The 18,706-nt window shown below is 44.7% G+C and overlaps 1 protein-coding gene across 1 annotated transcript in view; it reads right to left on the reverse strand.

The window, feature by feature from the left end:
- WNK1 (WNK lysine deficient protein kinase 1) overlaps positions 1-18,706 on the reverse strand; it is a 179,363-nt gene that overhangs the window by 48,126 nt on the left and 112,531 nt on the right. The window contains 5 exon segments of the mRNA XM_030549258.1: positions 1,761-1,844; positions 5,956-7,427; positions 9,869-10,009; positions 10,169-10,226; positions 10,823-10,996. Of these exon segments, the coding sequence (XP_030405118.1) occupies positions 1,761-1,844; positions 5,956-7,427; positions 9,869-10,009; positions 10,169-10,226; positions 10,823-10,996 (1,929 nt within the window).

Here is an 18,706-nt window from a genome sequence, read left to right on the forward strand (position 1 = left end):
TAGCCAAAATGGCTACAACTTTTAAAGTACTTCTAACTTGACTTTAATATATTTTATATAAATATAAAAAAAACAATGGCTTTAAAAAGGCAGTATTGTTTCAAGTCCATAACTCAAATTTGGCTGAAGGGATTTTCCTTAAAAATATTCCAAAAAATAGGTCATCTTTGGCACAAACCACAAACGGAAAATTTCACTTCAAAAAAAGTGAATACTTCAGAAAGTTGTGTGTAAAAAACATTAGGTTTATAACTGAAATTGTTTTGCAGTTTTAAAGCAGTCATTGCCAGATGCCTGCTTTAACACACAATACTTCCTCTTTTATAAATCTAAATCTAAGAAATAGGGATTACATTTACAGACAAAGTACACTGGAAGAAAAGTCCAGTTTGTGTTTATTCCATAAATAAACCTTCTGACACTAAATGTGCTGTTTCTAAAACACATTAAGAACAGGATACAGACTGCTTACAAGTCTCCATCTTCACTGCTTTTATTTTTAGCTTTTCTTTCATCATATATTCTATGTTTCTTCTTTAATAATATGCTTAAATTTTCTCCAAACTACTTCATTGCACAGCAATTTAATATTTCTAGAAATCTCTTATTTCATTGCAGGTCTTGACTGCTTTTTTCCTATGTTCTCTTGAGTTCCATAACCCCTTCTATGAATTTTCTTCTATTTTACAGAAGGAAGCAACAGCTGTCAGTCAGAAAGGTTTGTCTTGGTTTTTAAGGCAATAAACAGCCGCCTCAAAAGTTCACAGACAAGGCAAAACATCCACTAGTCTCCCTGGAAGTTCTCATCTATCTATACACCAGAAGGTGGCCAAAGATAGGTCCCAGAGGTTTGCTTGAACTATAATCTTCAATCAGCATTAGAAGATTTATAGAATTGTCCTGATAGACTAGGAAAAGGAGACTATTAAAAACTCACTGAGTTCTCAGAGCCAGCAGTCTTGGGTTTTCAATAGCTAGTTGGGTATTGCAATATTTATTGCTCCCTGCAGAGCTAGAACTTTGCTACCAGATATTCTGTGTTCTAAGCAGAGGACAGGTTTGTGTAATACTTCTGAAGTTAAGTTTCATGACTCTTCATTTACATACACCTAATTCATGTATCCACTGGAAAGAGGATTTCAGCATCACTGGGAAAGTTAATTTACGAGTTTTGCTTTAGCTCGCTGTCCTCCTCAGGGCTGGCCATTCCCAGTGTGTTTTCTGCCAACACTGGGATTTGCTGAAAGAAGTTTCTGTACGTAGTTTATGAAATGCACATTTGAAATAGCTACATATTATGGAATACACCACCTTCAATCTCACCCCTTGAGCTCTGCAAGTGGTGTAGCTAGCAACACCAACACTCAAAGACCAAGTGATTATTGTTGCATTGCAAATACTGTTACAAAGACATATTTGGCACATAACTGACTCTGAAACACAGCTACTGTTCAACACTGAACACACTTGTCTGTAAAACAAGGGCTTTTAAGAAGCTCTCCCTCAAGCTCAAAACAGAAGTAAAAACATAAGCTTGAGTCATTGCACCCAGAGTTCAAACATTAAGGTCCAGTAACCCAAGGGGAAAGTTTGCTGCCTTTCCAGTGCACAAGTGACTCTAGTCACTACTACACAGAAGGGGTTACTCAGTCAACAGAGAAAGTGAAGAAGCCAAGACCATGCAATGGAAAGTTTAATTGGAACATGCTCTTTGAAAGAGAAAGGAGAAGTAAGACAGAATCTGCCAAGTCATGTAGCACCTGAGTTAGTGAAGGTCCTGGAAAGGGTGGCAGCTGTTCGCTGGATGGAGTGCCAGCTGGAAGTTCAAAACCTACCGGAAGCACCTATGGATAATGAACAGGAAACGCAAGTCCATCAAACAAAGAACAGTAGAAGCAGTCAGAAAGTTATAACAACTCACATCACTTAGTAGAAACCTTTAAGAATTTCCCTGTGGAGACTTCCTATGGAGGCAAGGAACAGTGTTAAGAGGGAATTCATTGCAGCTAGGATCTCTCTTGCATTTTTCCTTTGAATGGCCACAGGGAAACAATCTATGTTTATGACTGAGGCAAGTGGTTTTTTTTTTTATTTTTAAAAAAGCCAGGAATCTTGACACCTTTACAGCAAATCCATGAGAACCACTGCAACAATCACAATTTTCCAATAGAAAGCTTTGTGACAACTAAGCAAGGCAATCCAGAATAGGATGTGGCCCCTACCCAGTTTCCCTGACATCTCTATACTGAGATTTCACTGCTGCTTAAGAGTGGCAATATTCATGTGGTTGTAGTAAATCGCTCTAAGCAATAATAAAGAACCTGAGATGCTTTTGATATCTGAGCAAGTCTCCATCCACCGAGAAATATATTATTTTTAACCTCCCTGGGTCAATTTTTTACCCATCATAAATAGCTACCTGAAGCTACTGACTGCCCAAGCAGATGACCAGAACATGCATCTTGGTAAGGGGAAAAAAATCCAACCAGGTTATGTAGAAAGTGTTAGAGCAACTGGAAAGGGTAGAACGAGGCATGCAAGCCTCACAACAAAGTCAGACAGCACATTCCAGTTAGTCATTGCAAATTGTTACAAAAGTGGGAGGACCTAATAACTAGGAGGCTCTGTATGGATTTTTTCCAACTCTCCTCCCCTCCATTATGTCCAGATCTCCCTCACCTCTTGCATCACGTTGCCTGCATTCTATTATTTCTAGTACACTAGATTGATCAGAGCTAGTGTGGGTATGTCTCCTTGATTTCAGAAAACACCCATAGTAAGTGGCACGATAACCTAATGCAGGGGTGACCAACCTGTGGCTCTTCAGAAGTTAATATGCAGTTCCTTGCATAGGCACCAACTCCGGTGCTGGAGCTATAAGCACCAACTTTCCAATGTGCCAGGGTATGCTCACTGCTCAACCTCTGGCTCTGCCACAGGCCCTGCCCCCACTCCTGAGCTGCCATGCCCTCACTTCTCCCCCTCCCCCCGAGCCTCCTGCACACACAAAACAGCTGATCAGGAAGTGCAGGGAGGGAGCAGGAGGTGCTGATCAGCAAGGCTGCCAGAGGGCGAGAGGCACTGGGAGCAGGAGGGGGTGAAGCTGATGGAGGGCTGCTGATGTATTAGTGTGGCTCTTTAGCAACGTAAATTGATAAATTCTGGCTCCTTCTCAGGTTGGCCACCCCTGACCAAATGATATTTAGGTGTAGCATTTTATGGCAGCAAACCGTGATAGACGGTTCTTTGTTGGATAAAGCCTTCTTCGATCTTTAAGCAAGTGGGAACTAGCTGTGGCAGAATCTAGTTCAGGGGCGGGCAAACTTTTTGGCCTGAGGGCCACATCAGGTTTCGGAAATTGTATGGAAGGCCGGTTAGGGGAGGGGGTCGTGGCCCAGTCCCCACCCCCTATCTGCGCCCTCTCCCCGCCCCTGGACTCCTACTCCATCCAACCCCCCCTGTTCCCTGTCAGCCCTCCAGGACCCTTGCCTCATCCACTCCCCCATACTCCCTATCCCGACTGCCCCTGGAACTCCTGCCCGACTACCCCCAGCTGCCCTATCCAACCCCTCCTCTCATTCCTGACTGCCCCCCCCAGGACCCTTGCCCCATCCCTTCCTCTGACTGCCATGGGAACCCCTGCTGCTGACTGCCCCCCGCCCAGCCAACCCCCCCCTCATTCCTAACTGCTCTTACGGGACCTCTGCCCCACCCAAACATCCCTTCTCCCTGTCCACGACTGCCTCTCGAACACCTGCCTCAACTGCCCCCGGAACACGTGCCTCAACTACCCACCACCACCCCACCTAACCCCCCTCCTTCCTGACTGCCCCCTGGGGACTCCTGTCTCCATTCAACCCATTTCCCACCCTCTGACCACCCCGAACTCTGCTGCCCTCTATCCAACCCTCCATTCCCCCTTTACCACGCTGTCTGGAGCACTAGTGGCTGGCAATGCTACAGCCATGCCACCCGGCTGAAGCCAGCCACACCGTCACCACCGAGCAGCACAGAGCACCAGATCAGACTGGGCTCGGCAGCTGCGCTGCCCCAGAAGCTCCGCCACTCAGAGCACTGCACCAGAGCGAGCTGAGGCTGAGGGGGAGGGGGAACAGCAGGGGAGTAGCCGGAGGGGGGGGTAGCCTCCCAGGCCAGGAGCTCAGGGGCTGGGCAAGAAGGTCCCACGGGCTCGATATGGCCTGCGGGCCATAGTTGGCCCACCTCTGATCTAGTTGATACAAAAATCACAAAAAAATTCAAGGTACATTTACTCTTGAAATTGATACACTTAAGCCACTGGAATAGCATTCATGTACTGTTTCACAGCACCAACTCTTTGAGCTACATTAACCATTTGAAGGCAGAACACTCCCAGGTGCTCTCCCCAAACTCCATCATCATATTACTTAACTGTATGAATTACTCCCAGTCAGTCTTCTAAAGCTGAAGTTGAGCTTTAAAGTACATATCAGTAATTTAAGAGAAAAGAACCTTACAAAGATGTAATTTTCCAAAACCAACATTAAAAATCCAAGGAACTCAGTTGTTTGGATTTAAATTTAACCATTTGAAGTTATATCTATGCAGTTATAACATTCCAAGAGTTCCCATCCTTCTTTTGTGTTACCTTTTTTTTTTGGCGTAAGATGCTTCGCTCCCTTTTTAGTTTAATCTGAATTTCCTATGCTTTAAGTGTTCTTCACCCACCAAATAAGTACCTCTACAACTTTCTCGTAAAGCTTTTTATCATTACATCAAGGCAGGCAATTCTCTGTGCATTTCAACATAAAATAGCACAATGAGACCCTGGGCCCAACTGCTGCTTCTGAGTGATTCTGTAATATAATTGCTAAAAACCTAAAAAAATAAAACGCATACTTTCAGTCCAGCATACTGACATTTTTGCTTTGGGATGTTTTAAGACCTAAGTTTAATATATTTGTGCCCTACACAGGAGACAGGGAACAGGACACCCTGTGAAATTCCTCACCTCTGAAGAATACTGGAACCCAGAAAGAAGCAGGGAAGTTTGTGGTACTTAGGAGCCCTGCATGATCGGTCTCCCCAGCCTTTGCACATCAGCCCCACTACAATCTTCTACCTCTGTACCTTCAATTTTTGTCCTCAGAGCACATCTACACTTTGAGCTGGGGGTGCGAGTTCTAGCTCAAGGAAACATACTTGTGCTAGCTCTGATCAAGCTAGTGCAATAAACACAGAATGTACGCACAGCGGCACAAGAGGTGGTGATAGTGGGGTGAATGGCCACATACTTGGGGTGGCTAGCCCCCACTTCATCCTACTCCCCCACCTCTCCTCCACGGCTACATTATTTCAGTGTGCCAGCTTGATCAGAGATAGCATATATACCTCTCCTTGAGTTGGAAATTATATCTATAGCTGGAAGTGTAGAAATACAGCTAGTCTCTGAGTCACCTTCTTGAGGTCTTGTTGAAGACTAACAGATCTATGGACCTTGACAAGTCAGCAGAAACCATGGGCCCAGTATGGATTCCTGTCCTCAATAGCACCTGTACATTTATCAAATCTGAGACAGGGAGCAGGAATATGTAACCTGGGTGAGGAGGAAAGTAAGTAGAGGCAGATGACAGAAGATGGCAGGGCTGCGGGATCCACTGGGGTCATGGAAACCTGAAGATCTTAGGAGCTCTTGAGACATTCAGATGGAAATAAGGAGGGCTGGAAACCTTAAGTTAAGATTGCTATAGGAGCTAATCAAATCAGGAGGAACTTGAGTCCAGCTGCTTGTACTTGGCTTAAGAGGGAAAGCATGCCAACACTGTACCTGCACTAAAAATAGAGAATAGACTAATAGAGTGTACAAATCAGTTTGGATAACATTCTGTTTCAGCCTTGTTTCAGAACAAGAGTCCTTTCCAAAAGGTTATTCTCTCGTATACTTAATACCATTCACAAGAGTGCTGGATTCCTTACCGGTACCCTGCTAAGAGGTGGCTTTGAGGGAGGGGTCACTGGTTTCACTGCTGTTGTTGCAATGCTGCCTGATGCTGGAACATAGGTGACAGGAATGCCCACTTGACCAGGTGTGGCAACTGGTGTCATCACTGGTAAGCCAGCTGGTCCAAGGGGCAAACTAACTGGTGGTATACTAGAGCTGGTAGTGGCGGTTATAGGTTTAGTTGGGGCAACAGCAGTAGTTGGTATGCCAGGCATGACTGTAGTCTCCATTACCAGTGATGTCTCCAGAGATACTGGTGGATGTGTTGCTCCAACATTGCCATGTTCACTGAATAGAGATCGTAGCTTTTCTTCCAAGGTCTTTATGTCATCTATGCCAGGAGCTTTGGGTTGAGTGTCAACATCAGCCTCCAGACATTGAGTATGAGGTTGATTGGGCAGCGGAGCAAGTTGAGGTTGACTGTGTATCAAGGTCTGCTGTACTGCAGGCAAGTTAGCAACTGGCTGCGTCAGTGGTAGGATGCCAGATAAAGGAACTTGGGGTAATATGGGGGTAGAGATTGCAGGTGCTGCCTGGGGTAGGACAGGTGTTGATGCAACTGCTGATGGAATGAGTAAAGGATGCACCACAGAAGGCTGAGGGACTGAACTAGATATACTTGATGCCACTGCAGAGGACAATGGTGCAGAGACAGGAAGGGACAAGCCAGCTGCACTGCACAGCTGCGGTTTATCTACTGACTGTCCATTCTCAGGCTTTGAGTGTAGCACACTTACAACTGTTTCTGCCAGACTGGGGATGGAGCTACTGCTGCTGAGCTGAGGAGTTTCTGAAGTCACATTATGAGCCAAAATTGGGGCTACAGATGTTTGCGGAGCTGCCACAGACTCCATACTACTTGAAATCTGTTCAGTAGGCGGAGATGTCACAGGTGGGGGTACAGCACTTGGTGCACTAACACTGGGGCCAGCCATGACAGGAATCTGTTGTGCTGGTGGCAATGTTGAAGAAGCAGGTGCGCTGATATTAGGGACAACTTCTTCAGTCAGTGGTTGAGCAGTCTGCGAGGCAACAGTTAATGAAAAAGAAGCAGGTGCACTCATACTCGAAGTCACTCCACCAATTAATTGGTGCCCAGACTGTGATGTTGTGGGAGAGCTGGAGCCTGAAACATCTGTGGTTGGTGCAACTCCAGCTGGCACCTTTTCTGTAGGCAGGGGAACAGACTGAGCAACTGGAAGAGAAATACTAGTGGTGGAGGGGGGAGATGCTGGGAGAGGAGCCACTGATGTAGATGGTAAACTCCCAGCCACGTTAGCAAGTACAGGTGGAAATGGTGGTATAGTTTGGTTAAAAACTGGAGGAGCTGTACTGGGTCCTTCTGTCATCTGTGCATGCCTGATCTCAGAGAAAGCTTGCTGCAGGCTGAGTGATGATGCAGAATGAGACAGGTTCATCCCAGGACCATGTGATGGAGAGGAAGCAACTGGAAAAAAAAAATCCAGTCAGTACACTTGGAGACCTTTATCATGGTTTACCTACCATTGCTAGATTAACACCATTCCAGTATAGTGCATTATGGCATGATTTACGCAGGCTATTCAAAAGAGACCTAGGATTACAGAGCCAGGGGATATATTGCAAATCATAATTTAAGATGTGCTGTGAATCCTATAGGAGCCTAGCATTGGAACAGCAATGGGTAGCATCAGTTAACAGACAGATCTAGAGGAGAAAAGTCTTGCATAATACTGCCCAAAAGCATTTTTGGCTCTAACCAGCAGTCAGTTCCTTATTTTCAGTGTTTTGGGTTTTTTTGGTTTTTTTCCCCCTAATGTAAGGGGCTGGTCAAGGTGAGTGAGGTAATATCTTTTATTGGACCAACTTCTGTTTTCAAGAGAGACAAGCTTTTTGAGTTTACACATAGCTCTTTTCAAGTCTGCGAAAAGTACTCAGTGTCATAGCTAAATACAAGGTGGAACAGATTGTTTAGCATGAGTAGTTAACACACATTTCAAGCACAGCTGAAAACTTTCACGTGATAAATAAGCACCCTGATTTTCACAATAAGCCAAAAATCAAGTTAATCTCATTTCAAAACAAGGCCAAAACAAGAACCCCAACACTGTGTGTGACTAGATCCCCGCGGCGTGCAGTCTGGGACTGGTGCGCTCACTGTGCACCTCTGAATCTCTCCCCTTGAGGCCCCTACTTGCCAGGAGCTGATTAAAAGAAAAAGAAAAAAAACAAGCTACAAGCCAAAAACTAGCCAACAAGCAACTCAAGCCAATAAAGACAAAAATAAGCCCTATTTCTTTCCCCCCCCACCCCAGGTTTGGCATGTCTGATTTCAAGGGACCATTCACAGACTTTAAGGTCAGAAGGGCCCATCATGATCATCTCGTCTGACCACCTGCACATTGCAGGCCACAGAACCTCATCCAACAACTCCTATGAATGACCTCTAACCTCCAGCTGGGTTACTGAAGTCCTCAAATCATGGATTTAAAAACTTAAGTTACAGAGAATCCACCATTTACACTAATTTAAACCAGCAAGCGACCCGTGCCCCATGCTGTTGGGGAAGGTGAAAAACCCCCAGAATCTCTGCCAATCTGACCTGGGGGAAAATTCCTTCCTGATCTCAAATATGGCAATCAGACTATGAGCATGTGGGCAAGACCCACCAGCCAGATACCTGGGAAAGAATTATCTGTAGTAACTCAGAGCCCTCCACATCTAGTGTCCCATTTGCTATTAGCAGTCACAGATTGGCTACGTGCTTTTGTAGACACAGTCTCATCCTATCATCCCTCCATACATTTTTCAGGCTCAGTCTTGAAGCCAGTTCGGTTTTTTGCCCGCACTGCTCCCTTTGGAAGGCTGTACCAGGACTTCATTCCTGTGATGGTTAGAAACCTTCATCTAATTTCAAGCCTAAACTGGCTGATGGCCAGTTTAGATCAGTCTGTTCTTGAGTCCACATTAGCGCATAACGTACATAAATCCGCTCCCTCCCTGGTATTTATCCCTCTGATGTATTTAGAGAGAACAATCCTATCTCCTCTCAGCCTTCTTTTGGTTAGGCTAAACAAGCCAAGCTCTTTGAGTCTCCCCTCACAAGGCAGGTTTTCTATTCCTCAGATCATCCTAGTAGCCCTTCTCTGCACAAGGAAAGGGTGGAGGGGAAGGGAGCTGCCTTTTCCCCATACGATTGGAGGCGTGCTAACAGGCCACTTCACCTTGAATGGTCCCTTGAAATGTGTGTTAACTACTTATGCTAAACAATCTGCTCCACCTTGTATTTAGCTGTGATACATTGCGTGTGTTTCCCAGACCTGAAGAAGAGCTCTGTGTAAAGTCAAAAGCTTCTCTCACACCAATGGAATTTGGTCCAAGAAAAGATATATCACTTATCTTTCCCTCACACAGGCACCGACTTCCCCTCTTATCCCGTGGGTGCTCAACACCCCACCACTACCCCCAGCCCCACACCTGCCCTGCCCCTTCCCCCCCATTCCAACCCCTTCCCCAAAGTCCCCACCCCAGCCCCGCCTCTTTCCCTGAGTGCACTACGTTCCCGCTCCTCCCTCTCCCTCCTAGAGTGTGCTAATGCTCCCAAACAGCTGTTTGGTGGCGGCCGGGCAGGAAGTGCTAGGAGGTAGGCGGAGGAACAGGGATGCGGCGCGCTCAGGAAAGGAGGAAGTGGGGCAGGAAGTGAGGGGAGCTTGGCTGCCAGTGGGTTCAGAGCACCCACTCATTTTTCCCCGGGGGTGCTCCAGGGCTGGAGCACCCATGAAGTCGGCACCTATGGTCTCTCTAACTGATACAGCTACTACAAGAACTGGTCACTCAGGTTAAACAACTTGTAGCTGGCATCAAATAAATATTAACAATCAAAACTTCAGAGAGCTTTGGGTAACTTACCAATATCTGAAAGTTCCTTTCCTGCAGGAATAGGAGATGTGAAAAACTGCTGTTCTTTTAACCGACTCTCTGGGACAGGACTGACAATAAACCGTCTTCCAGCAGAATGGACAACTTGGGTGAAAGAGCTGGGAGGAACACCTAAACAATAAAGAGAAGTTAAGTATTTAGCGATGTGCTGCATCTCACTCATTACAGCATGTCCTGCCAGATTGTGCACTCAAGCATATAAAGGTAGCGCTCCTCAGCTGGATCAAAGTTAGCACTAGGAAACTGTTGAATAAGTATTATAAAGCTTACCAATTCTCTGTGGCATGAAAGATACAGGATCTGGCTGTTTGAACTCTCCCTCCAATTTCTGCAAAGATAAAATAAAATTTAAATTCAAGCACCACCTCAGTCTTCCAAAAAAGCTTAAACACAAGTTTAGTGGCATAACTATGGTATTTAGTGTACTGCTACTGTAAGTAACACTGTGAATTCGAGTACTTTATCAATTTAGTCTGCCACACTTTGCCCCTCCCGCACACACCCCCAAAACTCTGTTCCATGGGAACATGTCACTATTACATCTAAATTACCAAGACAGGAAAGTTTGGAAACATACCTATTTTCCTGCCAGGCAGACTACCCTGGAGCCAGGACTCCCACAGGTTGCAGTTGTCCCAGCTCCAAGGCAATCCTGGAAGCCCTCACAACCCCCTTCCCCTGCCTGGTGGGCTGCCAGGATGCTGGACAATTGGAGAAGCAGAGCAATCACTTTGAAAATGTCCAAACAAGAGGTCTGATTTTTTTCTAAATCATTTCATTGTTCCATTTCGGAGCAATTTTCTGAAATTCTGAAATTTCCTGTGGAACAGGAATTCCAGTTTCTGGCCAGTTCTACTTATGCCACCACATTGTTTACAACCTTTGTTTTGAGAATCTGGCTGAAGCAACCAGTCACCCACTTACCTGGGACCCTGGAAAGAAGCAGTCATCTTTCGTTTGCATACTCTCCAAGCCCTGATCACCTTCCGGCTCTACACTGACATCCTCACTGAGCATTTCATCAGCTTTCTCAATGATCTCTCGTACCTGCTCTACAAATGAATCTCTCTCAGTTGCTAGAATAAATTCATTCTGCACCTGTAAATGAAACAAAACAACAAGGACTACTGTCATCATTAATGTTCCTTGTCTGTCTATACTTTTAAACCCCTTCAAACCTATATATTGTATATGGATTCTGTCTATGCAATTATGCCTTCCTTTCAGTGTTACCCTTATTCTCCGTTGGCCATTTTTGTCACACCAATTTATTGTATCTTGCTTTAGTTTAGACAGTGACCTCTTCGGGGAAGAGATAGTCTGTATTTTTATAGCCTCAAGTGTAACAGGACTCTTATTTGGTCCTCTTATTTGTATTACAGTAGCACTAAAAGTCTCACTCATGCAGGTAAGCTATTGTCACTTCACCACAGGATTTCTGCTTGGCATAAATAGTTTAATTGAAATTTACTACTTCTGCCAAACTATCTGTTCAATCTTATATTTAGCTGTGAGACACTGTTTCCCAGACCTGAAGAATAGGTCTGTGTAGCTTGAAAGTTTCTCTCTCTCACTAACAGAAGACGGTTCAATAAAAGATATTACGTCACCCACCTTGACTACTATCCTGGGACCAACACGGCTACAAAATCATTGCATAATTTAAGTCAGGCAGTCCAACTAATTCCTAATACAGCTATTGATTTAATATTCCGTAAGTATTCAAAACAGCTCTCAAATGTTTAGCTGCAGTCAAAGAAATGAGGGACTAAGGTCACTGAAACTTGAAAGTCCTCTGTGAGATCTCCTCACGAAGTGCTGGGAATGAATTTCAATTCTCTTCTCTGCCTGTTCCATGTCTTTCATAACGTGAGTCAAACAATCATGATGAACCAAGTTGCTTCTGCATTGGCAAACTATGTTTAAGCTGAACCCATATCTCCCAGAGAACAGACCAAATAACTTCACAAGCTTAATTCTGTGACTAGCCACATAAACCAACTGTATATTTCAATTGGGCAAAAACATCAGTTACTACAAACTCTTCTGTTCAAAGACTGATAAGCATGTTTTTAGTGATCTGTTTTTCACTGACTGAAAATGGATATTATCAGCAATGCCATGATGTTCTACTTCATGAGTCCTATGCACTAGTTTTTCAAGATATGACAAAATAATTTCCCACAGAATGATTTGAGATAGAAGACTTAAAGATTTTATCCCTGCTGCTACCAAATGAAATGGGACCAAGTATATATGACCCTGACCAATCAATTTATTTTCTACATGACAAAAAAACAACAAGAATTCATTCAGACTTACTTGGAAACAATAACTGAGGTAACTGGTGTATGTTGAGTGTATTTAATGTGGATAGTGTAATTCAATAGCTTATAGGTGTACATTTCATGACAACTTTGGAAGAATCTTCCTTTTACAATATTTTGTGTGTGTCTCATTCAAAGATTTGACATATATTGTTAGCACCTCAAGAAAAACCTATTAATGAGTAACAAGAGTCATACAAAACATTTTCCACAATGAAAACTTTCTGTAAATGTATTCAATTATCTACTTACACCTCTACCCCGATATAATCTTGTCCTCGGGAGCCAAAAATCTTGCATTATAGGTGAAACCACGTTATATCGAACTTGCTTTGATCTGCCGCAGTACATAGCCCTGCCCCCGCCGGGGCAGTGCTTTACCACGTTGTATTCAAATTCGTGTTATGTCAGGTCGCGTTATATCGGGGTAGAGGTGTATATGTATTACTTTAAGTGGCGGGAGCGCTGATATGCGTTTTGTGCAGCTTAGTCAAAAACAATTTTTCTTTAAAATTATTATTAGTACACAACTGTCCAACTGAGCATTGAGTAGCTGAGAGGCTATGAGAGAGAGCAAGTCACCATGAGCTCAAAAGGAGGTCTAGTCAAGGCTCAGAGAACTAAATTAAGATCCCAGGTTGGAGCGGGTGTCTCGTGTGGGAAGAGATTTCCAGCACCCTTAAGTAATCTACGCGTCAGTGGGTGAGCGAACAGAGTATCTGTCTACTTGACAGTGAAATGCCGTTATAGTTGCAAGATGTACCTTAAAAAGGAACAGAGTTTTGATGAGATGGAGGAAGATAGATGTTTGGTCTATGTGCCTAGACCACCACCCAATTTGGAATCACTTCCCTTTTTGCAGGTAAATATGCAGAGTGGTCAATTTTCAGCTGTGTAATAACATGTCTTTTACTTCATCAGAGCATTCTACCTCTAGATCCTGGAACCAAAAAGGAGCCACACCTGGAAGCGGAGGATCCACATGTTGGAGTGAAGGAGCTGTCTGTCATGTTGAGAGAGCAGGTGAGGAATAGGTTGAAGAGGATCTGGAGAACACAGTACCATCTGTGCCAGGTAAGGAAACCAAACTTGCCATGGACAGGAGGGGGCAATCAGTATAAATTCTTGCTTTGTCTCATCATATCTTGGACAGTAGATGAAATGGGAGAAAAGGCGTATAAAAGGTTCCTGTCCCATGGGAGGATGAGCGCATCTCCCAGAGACTGTTTTCCCAGGACTGCTCTAGAGCAATAATGAGGACATTTCTTGTTCCAATATGTAGCTAAAAGCTCTATAGTCAGGGTTCTCCAAAGGGTGAATATGTCATGAATAGGGCTCTGTGTTTGGCACCGAAGTCACAGATTCCGTAACTTTCCATGATCTCTGTGACTTCTGTTGGGACCAGTGTAGCTGACCCCAAGGCCATCCAAGTAGTTGGTTCTGAGGCCAGCTGACCCTAGGGACAGCCACTCCCAGGCGCTGCTGGAGCAGCCCCATGCAGCTAGCCCCAGGGACCACCAGAGCAATGGCCGGTGAGACTTGCCCCAGGGACCACCTGAGCAGCAGTCCCCCAGTGGCCAGTGCAGCTGCTGTCCGTGGCCCCTGGCAGCCAGAGTAGGTGCTTCCCTGGGCATATATGGCATCCTCAACAAGGTAGTTGTCTAGGTACAGGTAGATAATGCCTTTGTTTGCAGGTGTGCCACTATGACAGAGAGCCTTGGAGAATACCCTGGGTACAGACAAGAGGCCGAACTGGAGCACCTGTATGGATAATGGTCTTGCCCAAAGTTAAGCCATGTGCGATGGTCATATTGAGATGTGGAAATAGGCATCTTGTAGGTTGAGGGCCAAAAGCCAATCTCCTTGCTCCAAATCTGGAATAATGGCTGCTAGCATGATCACCTCGAACTTCTGTACCTTCACATATCTGTTTGATGCCCTTTGATCTAGAAAGGGTGTCCAACCTTCCTTTGCCTTGGGAATCAGGGAATAAATGGGAGTAAAATCCCTTGCCTCTGAGTTCTGCTGGGACTGGTTCTATATCTCAGATCTATCTCCTGGCAAAGCAGGTTCTCATGAGAAGGGTCCCTGAAGAGTGATGGTGAAGGAAGGTCCCTCATCAAAGGCTGTTATGTAAATTAAGCTGTCATGGAATTAAAGGGAAGGTCCTTTCATGGACTGAGAACTGGTTAAAAGACAGGGAAAAGGGTAGGAATTAATGGTAAATTCTCAGAATGGAGATGGGTAACTAGTGGTGTTCCCCAAGGCTCAGTCCTCAGACCAATCCTATTCAATTTATTCATAAATTATCTGGAGAAAGGGGTGAACAGTGAGGTAGCAAAGTTTGCAGATGATACTAAACTACTCAAGATAGTTAAGACCAAAGCAGATTGTGAAGAACTTCAAAAAGATCTCACAAAACTAAGTGATTGGGCAACAAAATGGCAAATGAAATTTAATGTGGATAAATGTAAAGTAATGCACATTGGAAAAAAATAACCCCAACTATACATACAATATGATGGGGGCTAATTTCGCTACAGCGAGTCAGGAAAAAGATCTTGGAGTCATCGTGGATAGTTCTCTGAAGATGTCCACGCAGTGTGCAGAGGCGATCAAAAAAGCAAACAGGATGTTAGGAATCATTAAAAAGGGGATAGAGAATAAGACTGGGAATATAGTATTGCCCTTATATAAATCCATGGTACGCCCACATCTTTAATACTGTGTACAGATGTGGTCTCCTCACCTCAAAAAAAGATATTCTAGCACTAGAAAAGGTTCAGAAAAGGGCAACTAAAATGACTAGGGGTTTGGAGAGGGTCCCATATGAGGAAAGATTAAAGAGGCTAGGACTCTTCAGCTTGGAAAAGAGGAGACTAGGAGAATATGATAGAGGTATATAAAAATCATGAGTGATGTTGATAAAGTGGATAAGCAAAAGTTATTTACTCATTCCCATAACACAAGAACTAGAGGTCACCAAATGAAATTAATGGGCAGAAGGTTTAAAACAAATAAAAGCAAGTCAGTCAACTTCACACAGCACACAGTCAACTTATGGAACTCCTTACCTGAGGAGGTTGTGAAGGCTAGGACTATAGCAGTGTTTAAAAGAGAACTGGATAAATTTATGGTGGTTAAGTCCATAAATTGCTATTAGCCAGGATGGGTAAAGAATGGTGTCCCTAGCCTCTGTTCGTCAGAGGATGGAGATGGATGGCAGGAGAGAGATCACTTGATCATTGCCGGTTAGGTTCACTCCCTCTGGGGCACCTGACATTGGCCACTGTCGGTAGACAGATACTGGGCTAGATGGACCTTTGGTCTAACCCGGTACAGCCGCTCTTATGTTCTTATAGGGTGGGAATGCGGGAGGGACAAGAAATGAATGGCATAACACTTTGAAATAATCTCCAAGAGCCATCTGTCCCAGCTGCTGTGAAAGAAGGTCAGGTGATTGCCAAAGAGATGTGACAGGTGCCCCAGAGGGATGTTTCAAGGCATAGTTGTTCGGGCCCTTAATCAATCTGTCAAAAGTGCTGAAAAGATACAGTCAGAGGTCACACATTGGGGTGCTGTTTTCGCTTTTGTACCCTGAGCCTCTTGCACTGCCGCTCATAATAGCGCTGTGAGGGTAGGTACTGAGAAGGTCATGACCTGTATTGTGGTTGAGAGCCATATCTTTTGTCCCGCTGTAGATTCCCATGGAATCCTTTAGGGTGTAGAGAAAGGAGCTGGTAATATCAGTGAAGAGCTTGGGCCCTTTGAATAGGAGATCCTCAACTATAGTCTATACCTCTCTGGGCAACCCAGAAAGGTGTAACCATGACACCTGCCTCATCACTGCCATGGAAACCTAGCAGGCTGCTGTATCTGCTGCATCTAGGGTGACCAGATGAGAGGAAGAAAATATCAGGACACGTGTGGGGGGGTTGCCGGTGGAGAAAAAACAACAGTGCAAAAATATCAGGACAAACTCCTAAATATCGGGATGTCTGGTCACTCTAGCTATATCCAACGCTATCTGTAGCACAGTCCTGGTCACTAACTGGCCCTCTATGACAATGACCTGAAGCTGCTCTTTTTGTGCCTCTAGTAAATGTTCGGTGACACAGTGACTTTTCTAATCTCCATCATATGGGGTCAACCTGGCATGATGTTGCTTGCCACATGCATTAATCACATCTACAGCAATTGAATTGGGTTGAGGATGTAGAAACAGAAAGTCTGCCTCTTTGAGAAGGATGTAATATTTCTTGTCGGCCCTCTTGCAAGTCATGCAATGGAGGCTGGTGTCTGCCAGATGACTTTGGCAAGGTCAAGAAGTGTCTCCTTAAGTGGGAGGGAGATTTTGGAGAAGGAGGAAGTTATGCAGAATATCTACCAGCTTGTCAAGTGTATCTGCTACCTCCTGTAGGGGAATTTGCAACTCACCTTCCACGCTCTTAGTAAGATCTTCAAAGTTCTTAAAATCATCAGATAGTGATGGGAGGAGGTATTAAAGCCTTATCTGGTGAAGATAAGAAGTCTGCTGGAGGGATAGCCTCCCTTTCAAGCCTTTCCTCCTCTTCCAGTTCAGGGACTAGAGATAGTCAAGCTACAGGAGACAGTCTCGCCAACTCTGTCTGACAGACATGGACGTGTACAAAGCGTGGGATCCGTACATCACCGAAGGATCCCAATATGGCCACTAGGTATGAGGGAAGGGGGGTAATGGATGTGCACAAGGAGGCCCACACCAAGATTGCACGTCAGTGCAATGATGGAGTTGATGAGGTCCCTAGTACTGTGATGGTACGCCACAGTGAGAGGTCAGGGAAATAACCCATGCTCCTGGTCACTGTCAGACTCAAAAGGTAAGATTGGTGCTGACCAGGGCATTGGCAGTAAATGTCCCCAGTGATTCCAGGCATGGGGCTCCAGTACCAATTAATGGGGATTGTGGTTCTTCCATGACCTCCAGGTCTCTAGGGCATGGGAATTCTTGCGGTGCCGCCAATTCACTTGATACTGTGGATGAGTGTTGGTGGTAGACTGTAGATACTGATGGCTGATTATGTGTGGAACACTCCAGAGACAGGAGCTTTGCCCCATTCAGTACCAATGCTTTACTTGGTGCCACTCCCTTAGAAGTAGTATGTACTTTGTCCTCAGGAGGTGGTACGACTGCCTCGGAGTCTAAGCCTCTAGTCTCTTTAGGCGGTGCGGCGTGCGGAGGCATCTTGATACTTCTGTGTACTGCACTTCAGAGCTACTGGTACAGAGGTGGCTGGGCACACTGGGGAACCCCTCTGGCTGGCCAAAGACTCTGTTTGGGGGCTTTGAGCCCTTTGTCTTGAGCCCCTAAGGGGGGAAATCTGCTGATTTTTTCCACGGTTCTACCCCAATGGAAGTTAAAGGCTCCAGGGACGTGTGTCCTGGAGAATGTTTGGCACTGGAGTCAGCTGGTGGGTGAAGTGCTCTCGCCATCAGGAGGCATTTTAATTCCAGATCCTGGTTTGGCTTTTTTTGAGACCTCACCTTGAGCTGTTAGCAGAGGTTTTGTGGATATACGATTCTCCCAATACTTTACAGTGATATCACCCTTAAAAGCAAAGAAAGCAGATTTTTTCTCTTTTTAATTAAGCAGAGAGGTTAGAGAGTCTAAACTACTAAATGCCCTCCGGGGCAGGAGGGGGTGTAGATGGTTCCCCAGAAAGGGCATGAAACATGAAACAGAAGGGGTTTTTCCCCCTTTTTTTTAAATCCTGGAAATTAACTATTAAGGGAAACAAAAGGACTAAAACTACTACTTATGCTAATGATGCTGAGAACAACAAGACACCTGCTCACTCCATTTGAGGTCAAAGGCAGTAGAGAAGGAATTGTGGGCAGTTAACTCACCCAAGATAGCCTCCAGGCAGATCATGAGGGAAGGCAAGCAAATGTACAGGCCGAATAGACACTGCAACCTAAAATCTTCAATTAGAGGTACAGGGGCTCAGATACACCTACCATGGAGCTCACATAGGGACACCACTTGAAGAAAATTAAGTTTCCCAGTGACAGGAACGGGACTGCACTTGGAGGAGTATGTTTTATATTGTATTTCTAGAAATAGAGTTTACTGTTTATTAGCTCAGCTCACAACAAGCAGTTAGTAAGAGATTTTTAAAATCCTATAGTACAGGAGTAGGCAACCTATGGCATGTGTGCCAAAGGCAGCACGCGAGCTGATCTTCAGTGGCACTCACACTGCCCCTGTCCTGGCCACCGCTCTGGGGGGCTCTGCATTTTAATTTAATTTTAAATGAAGCTTCTTGAACATTTTTCCAACATTTACTTTACATACAACAATAGTTAACATATATTATAGACTTATATAGAAAGATATCTCCTAAAAACGTTAAAATGTATTACCGGCACACAAAACCTTATATTAGAGTGAATAAATGAAGACTCAGCACACCACTTCTGAAAGGTTGCCAACCCCTGATAT

This window comes from Gopherus evgoodei, chromosome 1, assembly GCF_007399415.2.
Source record: "Gopherus evgoodei ecotype Sinaloan lineage chromosome 1, rGopEvg1_v1.p, whole genome shotgun sequence".
NCBI classification, from domain to species: domain Eukaryota; kingdom Metazoa; phylum Chordata; order Testudines; family Testudinidae; genus Gopherus; species Gopherus evgoodei.